At 33.2% G+C, this 20,704-nt stretch overlaps 1 protein-coding gene and 1 long non-coding RNA gene across 2 annotated transcripts; one reads left to right on the top strand and one right to left on the bottom strand.

Moving 5' to 3' along the window:
* Positions 1-242: 242 nt before the first annotated feature.
* LOC106298780 lies at positions 243-1,251 on the bottom strand. The gene is made up of 2 exons (XR_001261557.1): positions 531-1,251; positions 243-395 (listed from the first exon to the last, which is right to left on the bottom strand). It is a non-coding gene; the product is annotated as an uncharacterized LOC106298780 (long non-coding RNA).
* A 12,600-nt stretch (positions 1,252-13,851) lies between these two features.
* LOC106300654 (ammonium transporter 1 member 1) lies at positions 13,852-15,622 on the top strand. Its single transcript, XM_013736848.1, has one exon. It carries the CDS (start codon positions 13,945-13,947, stop codon positions 15,454-15,456), a length of 1,512 nt encoding a protein of 503 aa, XP_013592302.1. The 5' UTR covers positions 13,852-13,944; the 3' UTR covers positions 15,457-15,622.
* Positions 15,623-20,704: the final 5,082 nt, after the last annotated feature.

The following is a 20,704-nucleotide window of genomic DNA, read 5'->3' as shown; positions in this document are numbered from 1 at the left end:
ATGAAGTTTCTAGATTTTTAAAGAAAAATACTACTTTTTATCTATATATTTCGGGATGTAACATAATTTTGATAAGCTTGTTAGTATAAGTTAATTTGAACATATATTTGAGATATAATTATTTTAATAAATTTTATTATTTGTTTTTAGTTCTTTTATGATCATTTAGATGTTTTTAGTATATATGAGTTTCTTTCACCAATCTGCTTTGCTACCAATGTACCTTATAGAAGAGAAGTAAACATAAGAAAAAAGCATTGCTCTAACTTGAAACCTAATGAGTAAGAATAAAAACAATTTCTTTAAATGACCTCTCAGATCCAATCACTTCTCCTTTGTCTACCGCCACAGTAGCTTCTCCACAATCCAATCCCTGCAACTTCTTTCCTATACAACTACAACAAAGCACAATTAAAATTTTCAGTAACTCAATTGAGTAGATGCTCAAAGATATGGTTCCAAATCAACAATCTGAAACCTCACAAGCTAAAGTTTCAATCTATTAAAGCACATAAAAATCAAAACTTTACCATATATTCACAATTTTCTTAGCAGGGACAAAGAAAGTTTATATTTTTACTCTAAGCAGTAACTCTACGTTTGCCAAGCTTGGATCTTTCAAGCTCCATCTGCATATCCATGAACATGTTCATCCGTTGCAAGTCAAGCTCCTTTGCAGCTTACATCCTCTGCTTCTCTAACTCAATCATCATCAACTGCTTCGCACCTTCGATCCTCTCGTACACCTCTCCTAACTTCAAAATCGCTCTTGCCAGCTCCCTACATGAATATCCTTCACCTCCACTCGGATCCACATCCTCCACTCTTCGATGCGACAGGGATGACATGAGAAGTCGTGGGTTGCTATGGCTAGGAGTCGAGATCGCTTAGACGAATAAGGTAAGAGAAGAACTTGATATATTAATCAGATTGAGAAGATGATTTTGAGAGGAGGATATCTAGCCTTTTTATAGTCGCAGGTACACCGGCATAAATCGGATCGTTTCAGATAGCATGGAAAACTCAAGAGTCACCGCCGTCGATCGAAGGGGAGAGATGATCTCAATCTCCTCTTTCATTAGAATTAGGGTTATGCAATATCTCATCTTCTCGGGCCGCAAAACCCTATAATTTCGAGAGCCCAAAACGTAAACACATCAAATCAAAGCCCATCAACAACCCATCAAACAGGTTTTAGTGAAACGTTGAATTTTTGTCGTTCGTGACACGTGTGGCACTCACAAAAGCTGACTTTGTGACATGGATCCTATGCGGCATCACCAAAATAGAAAAAACATATTTTTATATATATAGATTGTCATTTATATTAAATATGATATATGTAATAATATAGTAATAGCAATCCCTTGTTATATATGTATATGGATGATGTTAATACATCATGTATGTACTTGTTAAAGTTTAGTTTATAAATTAACATTAGTTATACTTATTAAAAATATATAAATTTAATAATTCCGATTGAGTATGTGAAATTAAATACAATTTAGAATTTAATATAAGATGCAACAAAGATATTAAATATAGAATAGTACGTGAAAATATAAATATTACATATCAGATAGAATGAACATGAGTTCATTCGATATGACATGTTAGCCCACATACATACTGTTAAGCAATTGGAATAAATGTATGTATACTGCAAATAAAAGACCAATATCAAACTCATATAGAAAAGATCAGATCAAATATATTATGATAATATATATATATATATATGAGATAAGTTTTGATGTTTTAATTAAAACATGTAAATGAAATTGTATTCACTCTCTTACGCTTACTTTCATCCTTATCCTCAATTTCACCCATCCTCACTCTCACTCTCACTCTCACTCTCGCCTTCAATTTCACTCACACTCTCACCTTCACCCGACCCTCATCATCATCCTCACTCTCATCCTCACCATCACTCTCACTCTTACTTTCAAAGTTCTCTCTCACGTAGTATTGATCACATAATCTCAAAATTTCTTTTCACGTTGTCAATCTCAAATAAAATATATTACCATGATATATATATATATATATATATATATATATGATAAATTCTGATGTCTTAACTAAAACATGTAAATAGAATTGTATTCACTCTCTTGCACTCCCTTTCATCCTTACACTATACTTCACCCTCACTATGACTCTCGCTTTTGCTATCTTATTCTCGCTCTCACTCTCACACTCACTTTCATTTTGGAGAAAAAGACAGAAGAAACTCGTAGCTGTTCATGGAACCAGCCAGAGTCAACATTCAGAGTCAAACGTCGATCGACAAACATCTCTTATCGTCGATTGACAGTGAAGCGCGAGAGCGGTCCGCTTGTTCATGATCGACTTGAAGTCCAAGATTCCACATATTTACATAATTACCCATGACCGACTTTGACCTAATATTTATGTGCTCTGCCATTATATTGAGCAAAACATGTTTTTTTTTTATTTTCATACCACAAAATTTAGGGTTTTTACTAGTTTGGAGAGAGGATCCAAGACTCCTTCAGAGCTTTGTATTAGAACTCCAGTTTTTCTAATTTATTCTATTTTATGTTCTGCTTTGCTATGTCTGAGTAATTCACCTGTTAGATTTAGGGTTTAATTAGGTGATGCTTGTGTTTTAGAGTAGCTAACTAGAACCCTGATATTAGGATTGTGGACAACTACGACGGTAGATTCTGCACCAGAATAGATTCCCTTGAGCTAGGATTGCTAGAGACAAGCGACATCTGATTTAGTTAATACTAGTGAACCTATCGATCAACTTGCTAACGCTTGCTTAAGGAAGCATCGCTCGACGCTAAGTCAATAGCATCGAACGACGCTCGATCCGTATTAACAAGCAATAACTGAGATATTGGACTTAGTCAATAGAATTGATTCACAGCGGAAGCTGGATACCTTTTGCATTAGACTTCGAGTTCTAGGATTTCCGCTGGATACCTTTTGCATTAGACTTCGAGTTCTAGGATTTTCAACCTAAGTATTATATATCACTATAATCCATATTACCTGAAACCCTAGATCTAGCTATTTCTCTTAATTGTTTACAACCTCAACAAAATCAACTGAACAATTGCTTGTTCACTCTACTTTCATTTATTTAATGTTTTTAAACCTATTTTCCTAGCTTAATTATTACTGCTCTAGATTTATTGTGTGCCCTCGCCCCTTGTGGATTTGATCCCTAAGTACTACAACTGAACCTCTTATTTGAGAGAATAAAAGTCACTACTTAGGATAATTTGAGTGATATCACTCTGTATCGATTATTCTGAGATAATGCATGCTTGAGAGTTTGGATCTCTTCCTTGACAGTGGGAAACGTTGGGTAAACAATCTTGGTGTGTTTTATGTTTATGCTCTTATTCAACTCGTAATACTCGAACCGTATTGTATAACACTAGATAGGGATCGTAATCGAATCATGGATCAAGCTTAATCAATAGTCAAACAGAAACAAAGCACAAACCCCCCTAATTTCATTATAGTTTTTGGTACAGTCTTTTTTCTGTGACTTCTAACATTTAACCATTATAATTCTCATTCTGATCACTTTAGTCTTTAATAGTTCTTAAAGGCATATCAATATAATCCTATGAACTCATCACAAACGGGCCACACTAAACAATAATGGTGGACTTTTTCTACCTCCATGTCATATTCTACGGTGATCAATTAGTATGATATTGTCCACTATAGATCTAATTGGTAAAGTACGCATGGATTTAGTTTTGAGCTTATTTCCAAAAGGCTTCGTACTATTCAGAGTTGGACACTATTTATATACTAAATATTATTTGTCTAAACTTTGAATGTAAAACTTGGATCAACATTACAATTTTCCTCTCAACCCGTGGATTTTTCAACCTTCTAACAAAACCAGACAGCTATCTTATACCACCGTGTTTTACCAACGGAACACGCTGCTTAGCTCCACCTTTTCTGTTGAGAAGAATTTCTACACAAGACTACCAAAGTTACCTTGAGACTACCTTCTACATCAAAACCTCCAAAATTCTTATAGAAGCGGAGTATTATTTTCTATAGACTTTGATATCACTTTTTATGCTTTTTCTAACCTCACGTTCAACTATATGGTAATCACTAAACATGATCTTATCTACTTTGGGTCCAATTGGCAAATCTCGCATAAATTTGGTTTTGAGGTTTTCCAAAAAAAATTCATACTAATTAGAATCATATGTTTCTATATAGTAGATATTATTTGTCAAAACTTTTAATGTGGGACGTAGATTGAAATTTCAAAAACAGACCCACCAATCGGTTAACTAGCACCACGCGGTAACTAAATCACTTGGTCAAAACGCTAGAATATGGTGAGCCGATATAGCTGAAAATTTCAAGGAACCGAATATGGCCTTCACAATGTAGGCCAACATAGTTTATAGTTCTAAAACGGTCTAGCTCGAGTTGAGAGTAAAGTCAAATAACCTGATTGTACGATTCCATATTCATTATGGTTTTATAAAAAAAAGGTATGAACTCATATTTATATTTTATACTTTATTAAAATATATATACACAATATATATATATATATATATATACAGTTGCCGTACGTCAACTAGTAGTGTCATTTTCAAGTTGACTTCTATTGCCGGTTTCTCGCTCGGCTACCATATTGGCTATAGTTGACCTTGGCAAAACCCTGTATAATTTGCTTCTGGTATTGGTTTCATTTGTACCAAATTGTGGCTTTTCCGTCTTTAATAAATGAACTATGGCTTGGTTTAAAAAAACAAATAAAATATGGCTTTATAATCAGTTAGTAAACTATACAATTTGATCGAATCATCATCAATTAAAAGAATACTCAATCTTTATTATGTGGTAATCCATGATGTCACGCAAATTATGAAATAATTTTCCGTGGTCTAGTGTCTCATCATGACAGTAAGGACAATAATTTTTACGTCAAAAATAAAGTACAATATTTTTAAAGTCAAATGATCAGTTTATTATTTTAAAGTTGAATAAATTGAAATAAATCCAGGCTATAAATTTTTGTTCGCCAGTTTCTTTAAACATAAACTTAGAGTTTTTTGTTCAAGAAAAGATGAAGAAAAAAATTAGAGCTTTAAATTAAGGTGGTAAATATTTTTCATAATAATATACTTTTAATAAACTCATAGTTTAAATATATGGATTAACTATCAAAGCATGCCCACAGTATAACAATTTGTTCACTTATACATTAAATATATCATCATGCGAAAGTAATATTTAAACTTTGAAAACTATGGAAGGAATCAACCCCCGACGAATCTCACCATTGCATTCAGAACTCGAGGCTTTATCTTGGACAATAGAGTGTATGCTCCAGGCAACGACATGTCAATTTTTTGGGACCGATTGCAAGGACTTAATCTCCATGATCAAAGACCTCGGAACATGGGTAAACTTTTCTACTGAGTTGGAAGAGTTTATAAAGTTAAAAATAAGATTCACGGAGTTCTCGATAGTTTTTCTACCTCGTCCAGAAAATGTATCGTCTGATTCATTAGCTAAGATATTGTATCTTTCTATAGAAAATTGTATTACATTGGTTGTTCTGTTCCAGTCTGGTTTCCAAGACCACCTTAAACTTGAGTAATAGAATAACCGTTTCAAAAAAAAACTTTGAAAAATATCAAATAAACATATTTGGTTTAAATTTTACAGAAACTAATTTTTATGATGTGGATGCCAAGAATTCAACAAACATTTTAAAAGCTAAAGCAAAACATTATTTTTTTATAAATTTTAATTATCTTTAAAAAAGTAACTAAAACTTAATTTAGAAAATAATATTTTATCAATAAATAAATTTTCCATAAAAAAATTAATAGTATGATTACACAACTGAACTAAATTATACACAACACATCAAAGATTAATCGAGAGTTACACGAGAGAAAAAGCTAGAATTAAAATACTATAACGAGGATATAACTCTTGTATATAGGATTGATAAGAAGAAATTTTATAACATAAAAAGTTAAAATCAAAAATATCATTTTATAAATTCTATTTATTCAGTCAACTAATTAATTAAATGCAACAAATTTAATAAATATGAGTAAGCACTAAGATCAAATCTTTACAGAGGATATTACTCTTACTTACATATCTATATAAAATAAAATTTGAATTCATTACATATTATTTTTAATTAAAAATAATTGGTTTATCATTTACAGTTAATTTATTTTTATTTTTTATTTTTTAACGCTGATTTATTATGATATTACAGTTATGAAAAATATTACATAGACGATCCGACAACCAACAATACTACCTACCTTATAAGGATCTACCCCTAACTGCATCACTTGAGCCGTCCTACGAAGATCACGTCTGACCGAGTTTACTTGCACCATGTTGAAGATCCCTTGTAAGCTTTTCCTCCGTAGCATGCATAATTGTTTAATAAATTGTTTTCTTCGGGAATTGAAACATGGACCTGCTGGTGTAAAAGTATTAATGAACCCTTAGTTAAACCGTTGGACTAAGGGGGCTTCCACATAATTTATCATTAACAGTTAATTTATTGAAATAATCAAAATTTATAACACGTCAATATTTTTCTTTTAAATTTCTATTTATTTTTGCTTGTTATAAAATTATATATTTATACATAAGATTATATAAGCTAATTACAGTTGTGTTTATTGTTTATGTTTATAAAATATGAAAACACTAAGAAATGTTATATAAAGTTGTATACTTATACAGAAATAAATTATTTTTAATATTTTAAAATATTTAAATGTTAATTTCATTCCATAATAATTTTATATAATTTATTGATAAGTGCTCAAATTACCCTAGATCTACTGTTACTCTCTCAAGTAAGAGGTTCAACTATAGTAGTTAGGGATCGAATCCACAGAGACTCTAAGATTACACAATAGATTTATCGTTTTGGAAGTAAAGCTAAACATAAATGATATTAAGCAATAAATAAATGAAGTTTGTTTGTAAATTATCAAGATGAGGACAATAGCTAGCTTCAGGTAAATTCTCATCTATGACATGCATGCAAACTCATAAGGTTATTTGGGATTATTAATATTAATGTTCTCAAACTCAAACTTAAATTATAATCTATCAAATTTCGTATGTGGAGATTATCTAATGCCTAGACCTATGATTTCAACTTCCGTTTGTTAATCTTAAAAAAGTGTCGATCGATATACTTTATAAGTATCGACCGATGCACCTTTCAAAATGCCGATCAATACTCATGTCAGAGTGTCAATCGATGTTTCTTATAGCAAGCATTAGTAAATGGGTTTGATGTGTTCTCTAATTGCCTAGACCAACTTCCGTGTGCGCCTAGTTAATTAGATCATACTAGTTTTAATTCATGCAACAGACCAAGCTTCTACTTTGGCCAATCAATCCTAAGATCTAAGTTCAGGGTGATCAATCCTAGACTTAGCAGTAAGAACAACTAGATGAACAACTAATTAAATCATTCTAACAACAGTTCATATTAGCAAACCATATATAAACCTTTGAGGAACCCTAAATTTAACAACGAGACTACTCAGACATATTCATAGGGAATAGTATGAAGGTTTGAATGATACTACAATAGAATAAAATGAAAAATAAATAGAGAAGAGTAAAGAAACAAAAGGGAGTTCGAGATCTTCTCTGAGATGCTGTTCAGATCTCTCTCTCTCTCTCTCTCTCTCTCTCTCTCTCTCTCCTCTAGGTATCAAAATGTGCCTCCCAGAAAACAAGGCATAAAAAGAAGTATCTCTCTAAAACAATAGAAAACCCTAATAAATAGCCTAATAGGTGGCCAGAGACTTATGACGCAAATCTTAGAACTTCTGGGCAAAACTTGTAATTTCCTTAAATCATAATTAAACTCGCAGGTGGATAAAATGTCGATAAACGAAGCGTCGATCGATGTTTGTTGCAATCATCGACTCCAACTGCATATTTTCATAAGAGCTTTCCTCAAAACTCCAAAATGATCCAAAAGCTCCAATTGTGTCCAATGATTACCTAAACCTGTAAAGACTCTAAAACAGACTCCAAATGCATATAAAAAACTCTAAAAATATATATAATAATCATGGGTAAAAATAGGTAAAATCCATGACATATCAACTCTCCCAGACTTATTCTTTTGCTTGTCCTCAAGTAAAACCTAGGACAATCATATGAAAGATGTTTGAAAACAGCAGAGACTCAAAAAATTTCAAATCACTACTCTCACTTTCTGAAAATATGAATAGGTGGAAGTGAGTCAATACCAACCTTCGAATTGTTTCAATGTACTACACTCTAGCTTAGTCACCATACCATACAACTCACACCTCCACTGATAGCGCCTGACATACCCCTCTATTGACCTCATTTCTGCATAAATAAAGATTTGTAGGCTACATCTTGAGCGTATCAATCAAAGGACGCATGAAATCAACTCCAGCAAGTATTCGGATCTATAGGTAACCCTTTCTTGTTCTTTCCCTCTCTCTTCTCTCTTCTCTGAATCCAATTTTTTACCTTTTTACTGGGAAAAGTGTAGGCAAATAGTGGGGTCATCGGAAATGTACCTACTACTCGCTTCCAACGATGTGTGATCATCCCTTTGAATTTGAATATTGGGGTCATAGGTAATTTACCTACCCCTCTGCATCTCAGGGAATCATTTCAATCTTTTGTAATATATATGCCAAAGAGAGGTGAAAGGGGAACCAGGGGCACTAAGTCTAATACCTTCCAGACTCGCAGGAGGATTTCAGATCCAATGTATACCAAGCTGCAAAACAAGCGAGTAAAGTAGATTAAGGTTGGAAGTCAACTTTGTTTTCTGCAGATATTCTCAGTCAGTGTGGATGTAAGTAACACGTGATACACTACGGTGTTTTCATCTGATACATCCTATAGTCAATAAATCTAAATGGTGCTAGAGAGTGGTTAAAGTAGCAATCAAATTGTAATAAATCATTATCCCTTTTTTGACTCAATAAAACTTTAATCAAAACTTTTTAAAGGAAACTCAAAACAAAACAAAATATTAGTAACCAGCTCCCCAGACTTAAGCAGTCTAAGATTGGTTAAGAAATAAATTATAAGTACTAAATAATTGCTAGACAATGAGATAAAATTTCGTACCTTTCTGTCTCGAGCGTCGATTGCCACCGTGAACCTGGTGTTAGTCGACAATGCTGAGACAGAATTTTTTTGCGCCTAAGGTAACGTGTCATGTGGCCTAACTCATCGGATTTGAGTCATCAGGGTTAACTCTATTAGACAATCCAAACACACGTCAAAACCAGGAAAATATATAGTCTCAAGTCTAGTGATATCACTCAAATTATCCCAAGGAGTGACTTTACTCTCTCAAATAAAAGGTTCAGTCGTAATACTTAGGGATCGAATCAACAAGGAGCTAAGGTACACAATAGATCCTAACAAGTTTATGATTAAGCTAGGCAAGCAATTAAACAGGAAAATTCAGAGGTGAACAAGGCAGTTGTTCAGTTGATTGATTGATTTGGGGTTGTAAACAATTATGAGAAATAGCTAGATTTAGGGTTTTACATAATTGGGATTATGAGAAATAACTAGATTCAGTTCATTTGTTTTTTTTTTGAAAAGGGATCCTTGAGCAAAGTTCATTGTCGTATTGTGTGGTTGGTTCCCTTGATTGTTGTGTGTTTGATGTTCTTCCTGGTTTTGGGTGTTATGGCTCAAAGTCTGAAGATTGGAATTTAGAGCTAATTCCGATTAACAAGGAGAGAATTGTAACACCCCAAAATCTAAACTTAAAAATTATATGGGTTTATGGCCCGTTAGGATTAAACCTAGGGTTTCCTTCCCTTCTCTTATAAATAGGAAGCCTCCCTCTCTCATTTCTCCCATTCAGAAACTAGAGCGAAGCCCTACAGAGATCTAGAGAGACCATGAAACCGTAGTCGTCAAGGTTCTCTCTTCCCTCTTCTCTTTGTGCTGATATCTCTCTCTCCTTCTCTCTCATAGTCGCCTCTATTTCTCTCTCCTCATCGTGTGCCACTCCAAGTCCAAGCCGACAGTCATAGTCTTTGAGATCCCCTCCATCCGAGCGTGTGCTTTCTTGTTCCTTGTTTGTGTTCTCTTGTTCATATTCTTCAAATATGTTCAGATCTACATCCATGTGAGGTGATTCAAATCCAGATTATTTTCATGATTTTGTATACTGGTTAATGCTGGAATTAGGATTTTGTTAGCCTTGTTTGTTGTTAGGTTGGTGATCATAATGGATGAGGAGTGAGAGAGGCATATTATGCCTAGCAAAAGTAAGCGGGTGGGATCTGAAAGAATTCAAGACCTAAAATCAAAATCCAAGGTAATTTCTTCAAGATATTTCATTCATTATCAGGCTATTTCAATATATCGTTCAATTCTATCTTATGTAAGCCTTGCGTTCACTTATAAAAAAAAGAGGTAATCTTACTAGTTTATAAGATTTAAGCCATGTTCTAAAAATTGGCAGCCTAGCCGCCTAGGCGGCCGCCTGGGCGCTACGCGTCACTCTTCCTCCCCGATTTATGCCAAATCGGTTTAAAAAATTGGATATCTGATTTTCTCCGCCTAATCTATTTTTTAAATAATATTTTTATTTATTTATTTGATATAAAATTTTATAAATATCATTTATATTCATAATTTTGATGAAAATTACACTATATTAAATTTATATATTCTATTTGTGTGTTTTATACAATCTTAAACATGAAAATATATTAATGTTATACACAATTAAAAATTAACATGTTTTATAACATAGTAAACAATCTAAAAATTATGCCCCGCATAATTTCTGATTAATCCCCAATTTTTTCTTTAGGCGCTAGGCCCAACCCGACCGCCCGACTAGCGCCTAGCGCGTTCCCGAGCATGGGATTTAAGCAATCTCAGATTAACTGCTATATCGAGTCTATGTTGTTAGATGCATGAATCATGTTGCATAAGAACGCTCATACTGTTAAATGGACTTAATGGACTGAGTTGTGTTGATGTGAATTGGGTGATTGATATGAATGACTGATTGATTGAATGATTGATCACTATGACTTTTTGTGATGACTGATGAATGTTATGTATGAGTTAGGTTGCTAGAAGAATTGAACGAGTAGGTTAATAGAAAATTTGGTATATGAACTGGATTAGATGAATATTAAGTATGTGTGTACTGATTGCAAGTTGAGTTGTGTGGCACCAAGAATGGGTGGCGTCTGAATAAGAATGGAATAAGTTGATTGCAAGTTCAGTTGTGTGTTTAACGAATGGAATGAAATGAACTTAAATAAATGATGTATGTGGCACCGAGAACGGATGGTGTTTATAAAGGAAATGCTGACCGCAGCGGAAACGAGACAGGTTAGCGGCGCATGATAAGATTGAGTTATGCCGAATCTAGGCATAAGTAACTACATGTACTGCAAGGTGGAGTGTGTCGTGAAAGACAATGGATCACAGGGTGGGTAGTCATATAGGAGCTGCAGGATTGCCCGGGAAGGGCTCCCTGCAGAAACGCCGCAATGAGCCTTGTGTGTGAGCGCTAGATCATATAGGTCTAGGTTGATTGGTGTGTTAATCTTATGTGTGGTGATGATTGAATCCATTACATTGCTTGATCTGTTCTTATCACTGATTGTTTGATAGTCAGTTGTTAGTCGATTCTCTTCTTACATTAAATATAGAGGTTCATGCGGGAAGACTGGTTTAGAACCGGTTCACTAAGTAACTCATTTACTCATGTGTTTTCTCTTTCCATTTTCCTGTGCGTAAGACTGTAAATAGAAATGACGGATATGGTTGGATGGTGTGTTTGTTTAGAATTAAACACGTCAGGACATTTTGAAACAATTGTTAGGATACAATGAAAATGTTGGGTTGTCTACACATGTGTCTCCAACTCTGCATTCGGAAACTCTGGATATGTGTTGAGAGAGACGGTTGTTACAGTAATATTTTTTGGCACGCTCAGCTAACTCTCCTCGACATAATGTATATTACACATGTTTTTATTGTTTCTTGAACATATTATTTTATAAGTGTATTTTGGATTCAAAAGATATAGTATTTAATTAAGAAAACTATATTAAGTGTAGATGCTTTTATGGCTTTCGTGAATGACCCATCATCAATTGTTGTTTTCCCCCATGTCTCTTGTGAACTAAAAAACTCAAAAGAATCAAAGGAATATACCAGCGAGTCCCAGTATGCACAATCATCTCCTTTTTCACGGTTAAAGGTAAAAAAGTCGAAACCAAAAAAGATGCAGATTCCTTTGGTCAACATTTGCTGACGAAATTATTAAATGTTTGAATCAATCAAATTTATTTCTTTTTCGACATTGTATCGTAGTCTCATTTCAATTTTATTTTTATAACTTTATGTTATAATATATTTATAACTTTATGTTATAATATATATATGAACTGTTAATATCAGCTTCTAAATATTTGCATAGTCAAAGGTGAAATGATATATAAACAACAAAAATTCCAAATCTAAGACAGATTCTAGATGTTATAATACAGAAAACCAATCAGTATTTAAAGAATTAGTAGAATAATCTTATTATATAATATATGCTATGCTATAGATTCGTGATCTCAACTAGGCCTGGACATTTCGGGTATTGGTTCGGTTCGCCTCGGATATTTCGGGTTTCGGATAGTTCGGATAGGGGCTAGAGGATCCATTTAGTACTTGACCTATTTTCGGTTCGGTTCAGTTCGGATAGTTTCGGGTTCGGTTCGGTCCGGATAGTAAACGTAGGAACCGGAAAATATCCGGAAAAAGTTCGGTTCTCATTTGGATCCGGTTCGGGTTCGGATAGTTCGGGTAGTTCGGATAATTTGAATAAAATATGGGTTATTTAGGGTAAAATATCAAATAATTAGGATGATTTAGATTACTTTGGATATTTCGGATAAAACTATCCGGATAGTTTCGAATACTTTCGGGTAGTTTGGATACTTTATAATATTTTAGTTATCCTCAACTATTTTCAGATATTTTTAATAGAATTTTAAATTAAAAATATATATTTAGTGATGTTATATGTATATATAATTAATATTTTTATATATTCGGGTACCCGTTCGGTTCTCGGTTCGGTTCTGGTTCGGTTAGTTCGGATATAAAAATATAGGAACCGTCGGGTATTTGAGGGTATTAGTCAGGTTCCGGTTTTGGGTATTTCGGTTCGGTTCCGGTTCGGTTCCGGTTCGGTTCCGGTTCGGTTCTTCGATTCCAGTTATTTTGTCCAGGCCTAATCTCAACAATAATTGTACAATATTATATTTCTGTATTATATAATATATAAATAACTATTAGGTGAGTGAATAAATAGTTAACTGCTGACAAATAAAATAGGAAACTTCTTATATTGGTACTAGAAACAAGCTTTTCGCTTTGAAAATTCAAACACTCGATTAATTCTTCTTTTACTGGAAATGGAACTGTATTGATGAAAAAGAAATTTCTCAGAAGCCTTCAGAAAATAATCTGGTAAAATGAGACTTTTTATGTTCATAAGAAATGTGAATCTATTTTGACCCTAAAATTTTATTTCAAAACAAAAGTAAAATGATAAATCTCAACAATAACGATTTTCAGGTACGGAGAGATTATCGTGTGATATATTTGGATGTGATAAAATATTTTTTCTGAACACACAAATCTTATCTACACCGATTTAGTAGATGAAAATTATTGACACCTTTAAAAAATCACATGTACTAGCAAACAAAATTTAAAGACTTTGCAACTTGCATAAAATTTCTTGAGGCTGTAGTTATACAAGTCAACCCTAAAGCTTCCTCAGCTTTATTATAAACAGAGCACAAAACACTTTCGTCCTCTTCCTATCTTTGTTTCCCACTTCTCTCACCAATCTCTTCCAACATGTCGGGATCTTTATCTTGCTCTGCTGCCGACCTCGCAGTCTTGTTAGGCCCTAATGCCACGGCTGCAGCTGACTACATCTGCGGCCAACTTAGCACCGTTAACAACAAATTTACCGACGTTGCTTTCGCCGTAGACAACACATACCTTCTCTTCTCCGCGTACCTCGTCTTCTCTATGCAACTCGGCTTCGCTATGCTCTGCGCTGGCTCTGTAAGAGCCAAAAACACGATGAACATCATGCTTACCAACGTCCTTGACGCTGCAGCTGGAGGTCTCTTCTATTATCTATTCGGTTACGCCTTTGCCTTTGGATCTCCCTCAAACGGCTTCATCGGAAAACACAACTTTGGTCTCAAAGACTTTCCTTCAGCCTCCGCCGACTACTCTAACTTTCTATACCAATGGGCTTTTGCTATCGCTGCTGCCGGAATCACCAGCGGCTCCATCGCTGAACGGACTCAGTTTGTTGCATACCTGATCTATTCATCCTTCTTAACAGGATTTGTTTATCCAGTTGTTTCTCACTGGTTCTGGTCTGTTGATGGGTGGGCTAGTCCTTTTAGGACCGACGGAGATTTACTTTTCAGCACAGGAGCAATCGATTTCGCTGGCTCGGGTGTTGTTCACATGGTTGGAGGCATCGCTGGTCTATGGGGTGCGTTGATCGAAGGTCCACGACTTGGTCGGTTTGATAACGGTGGACGAGCTATAGCCCTACGTGGCCACTCGGCGTCACTAGTTGTCCTTGGAACATTCCTCCTTTGGTTTGGATGGTATGGATTCAACCCTGGTTCCTTCAACAAGATCCTCGTCACTTATGAATCAGGCACGATCAACGGGCAGTGGAGCGCTGTCGGACGGACGGCTGTCACAACCACTTTAGCTGGCTGCACTGCGGCGCTCACAACCCTCTTCGGGAAACGTCTTCTCTCGGGACACTGGAACGTTACTGACGTATGCAACGGCCTCCTTGGAGGGTTTGCAGCTATAACCGGTGGCTGCTCGGTCGTAGAGCCATGGGCGGCGATCATCTGCGGGTTCATAGCGGCCCTGGTACTCCTTGGGTGCAACAAGCTCGCGGAGAAACTCAAATACGATGACCCGCTCGAGGCAGCCCAGTTACACGGTGGGTGCGGAGCCTGGGGGCTAATATTTACTGCACTTTTTGCTAGAGAAAAATACTTGAACCAGATCTACGGCGAGAAGCCCGGAAGGCCCCACGGTTTGTTCATGGGCGGTGGAGGAAAACTGCTTGGAGCTCAGCTTATTCAAATACTTGTTATCACAGCTTGGGTAAGTGCGACCATGGGAACGCTTTTCTTCATCCTCAAGAAAATGAAACTGTTGCGTATATCTGCGGAGGATGAGATGGCCGGTATGGATATGACCAGGCATGGTGGCTTTGCTTACATGTACTATGATGATGATGAGTCTCACAAAGCCATTCAGCTAAGGAAAGTCGAGCATAGATCTCCTTCACCTTCGGGTGTTACTACCACTTCTGTTTGATTTCGATTTTTATTTTGTAAGAGTATTTATCATGCTCTGGGATACTCTAATATATGTTTGATATTTTTGCATTGCAATAATGTTTTACATTGTACAGTTTTTCTGGGTTGTGGTGTTATTGTCGATGTGTTTATTTATGTTCTGTTAATTATGTTTTCCTTCTTAAGTTGCATTCCATTTACTAGAAGCATTCCATGTGTAAGCTTCAGTTACTCTATTTCTCCTCTTTTCCATTTAAAATAACTAATGCAAATAAACTAATTAAATATATCAATAAAATTCAATGGCTTACATCACTTATTGGACTTTATGCTGGCAACTTGCCGCAGAACTTGAGGTGGTGTTTTCAAAGTATAACCGATCACGTCTCTCCCAAATCACCTGTGTTTTCTAACTCAACATTGTTTATTGTATTAAAGATTAGTATGATTAATTACGTCAATATAATTATTTAACGCAACAACTTTTGAGATTCGTACATTGTTTCCGCGGCCGCACATCAAGATTCAGAATATTCTATCCCACTAATAAATTAACAATCATGATTCGCACAAAGGGTATCACTAATAACTCGGCGCTTGTACTGGTTTTGTCTTTGTATAATCAAATGGTTACTACATACGTATATATAAAAACTAAGGTCGGTCCGCCCTACGAACGGGATATACATTAAGATTATTATTTTTTATATAATTTGTGATTTGTATTTTAGGTTTACATTTACAAGAGATGTATATGAGATATAATATTTTTTTAATTTAAAATTAACCAAAAAAACTAATTTTTACTATTAGCATAATCTCTCTCTCTCTCCACGCTACGGGCATGTTAGTAACCAAAAATACATAAATATATTAGTTAAAGAATATTTCAAAAGGTTTAGCTTACTTAAAATTTAAGGTGATGTTAACTTTTATTGTGTATGTTTTGTTATTCTTTTTATAGATCAAGATCATCTTAATATTAAAATGTTCATGATTACATAATAGTTTTACATATTTTCTTTGTTTATTCTACTGTAATTATGATAATTTTGATAATAAGTAAAATAATTTTTAATACAAAAATCAATATGCATGAACCAAGTAAATTTTCGTAACGGCGCTAGGTTAAAGAAGTCTATTCGGCTTGACATTGATCGGAATCGTTCGTCACTGGTGAAACCGTTGGATTTCTATTGACAGTTGACTGAACGCGAATTGTTGCTCGACGGCCACTTTCCCTAAGTTTCGTATACATTTTTTCTAGAGAAATTGTATTTGGACTGTAGTAAACACATAAAAATCATTAAACTCAAGAATTAATGAAACAATGACTTTTGATTGACCGTGACATGTGTCGTCACCACAGACTCCGAATTAGTGACATGGAATCTGATGTGGATGGCTTAGAAGTGAAAAAACCCCTTCTTTATATATATAGATATAGGGGTAACTTTGGTCTTTTCAAAAGGACGGAAGAATACGAGATCAATTTTTGTGTGTCCAACCTAGGCCTGCGCGTTCAGTCACCCCGTCGGACACAAGCATAATTTGTTTTTATATTCACTTTTTCCTGCTAATATATATATTGTGTTGTACTTTTGTAAATATTACAACTAGATTTTCATCCGCATAACCGTGCGAATATATATTTTCATGTTTATATATAGATATTTGTTGCACCATTAATATATATTTTTAATGTTACTCACATATTTAAATGTTTGTATAATTATTTCAAATACAATAATTTTTTAGTTTTTATGTTGTAAATTCAACTCATCACATATATATGTTGCTCTTATTATATATTTGTCCTATTGAATTTGCATTTGATTATTAAACCAATTTTTTATGCATTAAACAATATATTTGAAAATTATTTTGTATATAATTTATTATGATTGTAACCTTTAATTTAAAGCCAAGATTTTCTTTAGCAGTTTTTTTTATGTTTATTCATTTTATATAACAAATTACTATATATATATATATATATAAAAGTGTAGATAAGTTAACGTTTTATACATACATTATATAATTTACTAATGTTAACCCGTTCTACCAACATATTATATTTTTAGTATAAATATTTTATATTTATTAAAATAAAATATATTAACTTATCAATTTTAATTTCTAACTATATTTATGATAATTTAAATTAAAAGTAACTAATCTTCAAAAGTAAATTTAAAAATATTCTAAGAAGATTTTTTAAAGATTTTGTTAGAACATTTAAAATATATTCATTTGTATTTCAAATAAAAAAATGAGCCCCTAAAATATAAAGATATTAAAAGATATAATAATGAACTTATGAAAATTTTGATATTTTGAATGGTCCAAACTAAAAAATTACACATAAAAGAAGTGACTTATGTTTTAATAGTATAGATATACGATTCAATTTTGTAAACGTAATATAGTATGTTACAACCTTTTCCTAATATGCTTTATACTAAACATTTGTTTCATGATTGTCTACTGTTTAAACCGTCTTGAACCCTAAAAATAAATATATTAAAGAAGTCAATTTTTTCTTATTATTATATTTCTGCTTGAACGATCAATTTGTATCGATATTAAAAATTCTTTATATATTATTCCAGAAACATTACAATTTTTTTCTAATATGCTTTACACTAAACATGTGTTCCACGAATTCATATGATCTTACATATTGTCTACTGTTTAAACAGCCTTGAATACTGCAAATAAATATATTAAAGAAGTCAAAGTTTTTTCTATTATTATATTTGTGTTTGAAACGATCTATTTGTATTGATATTAAAAATTCCTCGTATAATTACAATATTTGAGGTATACATGTGTCATCACCACAATAGTTTTTTAAAATTTTAAAAACGACTATAAATTATTAAAACTGTTAAAAATCTCACATTAAAATTTTGTGTTCCATGGTTTAAAAAAGACTATAAATTACTAAAACATTTCAAAACATATTTACTAAGCTTTATATAATTATTTAAATTTTTTAAAATATAAATCACAGGACGCAAGCATAATTTTTTTTATATTCTATTTTTTTCTTATAATATATACATATATATATATATATATATATATTTGTATTGTACTTTTGTAAATATTACAATATACGATTCAATTTTATAAACAAAATGTAATATGTTACGCCCTCCGGGAAAATGACATATTCCCCTATGAACTAATTGTTCCCGGCTTTTTCACACACGAACTTTTAATCCATGCAAAAAACCACATGAACAACACGAAAATAACTTATTCCCCTATGAACTAGTTTTTTCTGGCTTTTTCACACACGAACTTTTAAATCATGCCAAAAAGAACATGAACAACTATATTTTTAGAACTACATACACAAACTATCTATTTTAACTAATTCCCCTAAAACTGTAACGGTGTAATTTAAACGTAAACTTGGTTTAAGACATGTGGAAAGCCGGTTTAATTAGGGTTGATAAAAAAAATACTATGTCGTTTTATTCTTTTTTTTTTGTCAATTGCTCTTTTTTTAGAAATCGTTTTACTCTTCATCATCAGTTGGGAATACTGCACCGATTTTATAGTTCCTTGTGGCAATATATGGAGATTGTAAGCTAGTAGTTGCTGCTTTTCTTTCTTTATACAACATGTAAAACGTTTTATTCCTCTGCAGAATAATAAATTTTATCTCCAATTGATGACGAAGAGTAAAACTATTTCTGAAAAAGAAGAACAGTTGACAAAAAAAAAAGAGAAGAAGGATAAAACTACATAGTATTTATTAATCCAAATTAAACCGGCTCTCCACCTGTCACAAACCTAGTTAACATTTAAATAACATCATTTACGGTTTTAGGGGAATTAGTTTAAAAATCGATAGTTTGTGTATGTTATTTAAAAAATAGAGTTGTTCAAGTGCTTTTTGGCATGGTTTAAAAGTCCGTGTGTGAAAAACCAGGAAAAACCAGTTCATAGGGGAATAAACCACTTTTCCGTTGTTCATGTGGTTTTTGTCTTTATAGAGGAATATATCATTTTCCCTACAACCTCCTCCTAATATGCTTTGCACTAAATATTTGTTTTACGAATTCATATGATCTTCCATATTGTTTACTAATTAAATGGCAATGAACACTACAAATAGTTATATTAAAGAAATCAATTTTTACTATTATTATATTTCTGTTTGAAATTATCTATTTTGTATCGATATAAAAAATTCCTTGTATAGTATTTGAGAAGTATTACAATATTTGAGGTTGTCATGTGTTATTGCCACAATAAGTCTTAGAATCTTTAGAGAAACATATTAGTTCATCTAAATATATAATAATTTTTATTAAACTAACCTTAAATTAATTATTAATGTTCTTTATTCTTTCCTTAAATAAAAATTATGAAATCTTCTAATGTGGCTAAAGTATATATGAAAATTAATGCTTCTGTATAATAAATATTTGATAAAAATTTGTGTATCATTTATCATTTTTGTTTAATGTAATAAATAATTACATTAAGGGCCCCTTACATTAACCATATAAGAAAATTTTTGATTTTCCATATATGCTATATTTTGAATTTTTAAAAATGACTATTAATTACTAAAACTGTTAAAAGTTTCACATTAAAATTTTTGTGATCCATAGTTTAAATTTTTTGTTATGATAAAATACAAATTATTACAAAATCATAAAACTAGAAAGTCTCACTTAATAAATATTAAGATTAAAAGATATATGTAATATCCCGTCTTACAAGTTGGTAATTTGTTTCTCATTAATAAATGTCTTTGTCTATAAAAAAAAAAAATATATATATATATATATATATATTCGGGATTGATCACGGGCCAAAAATATGCCGGAAGGGTCGAAATCGCGTAAATCGACCGAGAAGCTCGAGGTTTCTCAACGCAAGGGATCAGAACGTGGTGTCAATCACTTAACAAGGTATCTGTCTATGAAGCATGACGTGTCTCCGCAGGAAGGAGTGTTTCAAGCAGCTTGACAAATAGAAGCACAAGGTGTCGCAGTATCTGCGAACAGCGCATGCGAGCTGACATCCAGTGGTCTGTGTGTCACGACGCATAATCCCATACATGCTGAGAGCCATGTGGACGTGGTGGTGTATCTTGGCATGTAAATGAGGCCTGCAACAAGGCAAGTGGACGCCCGTGTGTTGCAACACATGCGACCGGAAGCATGCGGGACGACACACATGCGATTGGGTGGCTCATTCTTATTGGCCGGCATCTTCTATATATACCCAGCTACCCTGGT

The sequence above is a fragment of the Brassica oleracea genome, chromosome C6 (genome assembly GCF_000695525.1).
Source record: "Brassica oleracea var. oleracea cultivar TO1000 chromosome C6, BOL, whole genome shotgun sequence".
In the NCBI taxonomy this organism is placed as follows: Eukaryota; Viridiplantae; Streptophyta; class Magnoliopsida; order Brassicales; family Brassicaceae; genus Brassica; species Brassica oleracea.
The sequence above is the reverse complement of the archived record's forward strand: the minus strand, read 5'-3'. Positions and strand labels throughout refer to the sequence as shown.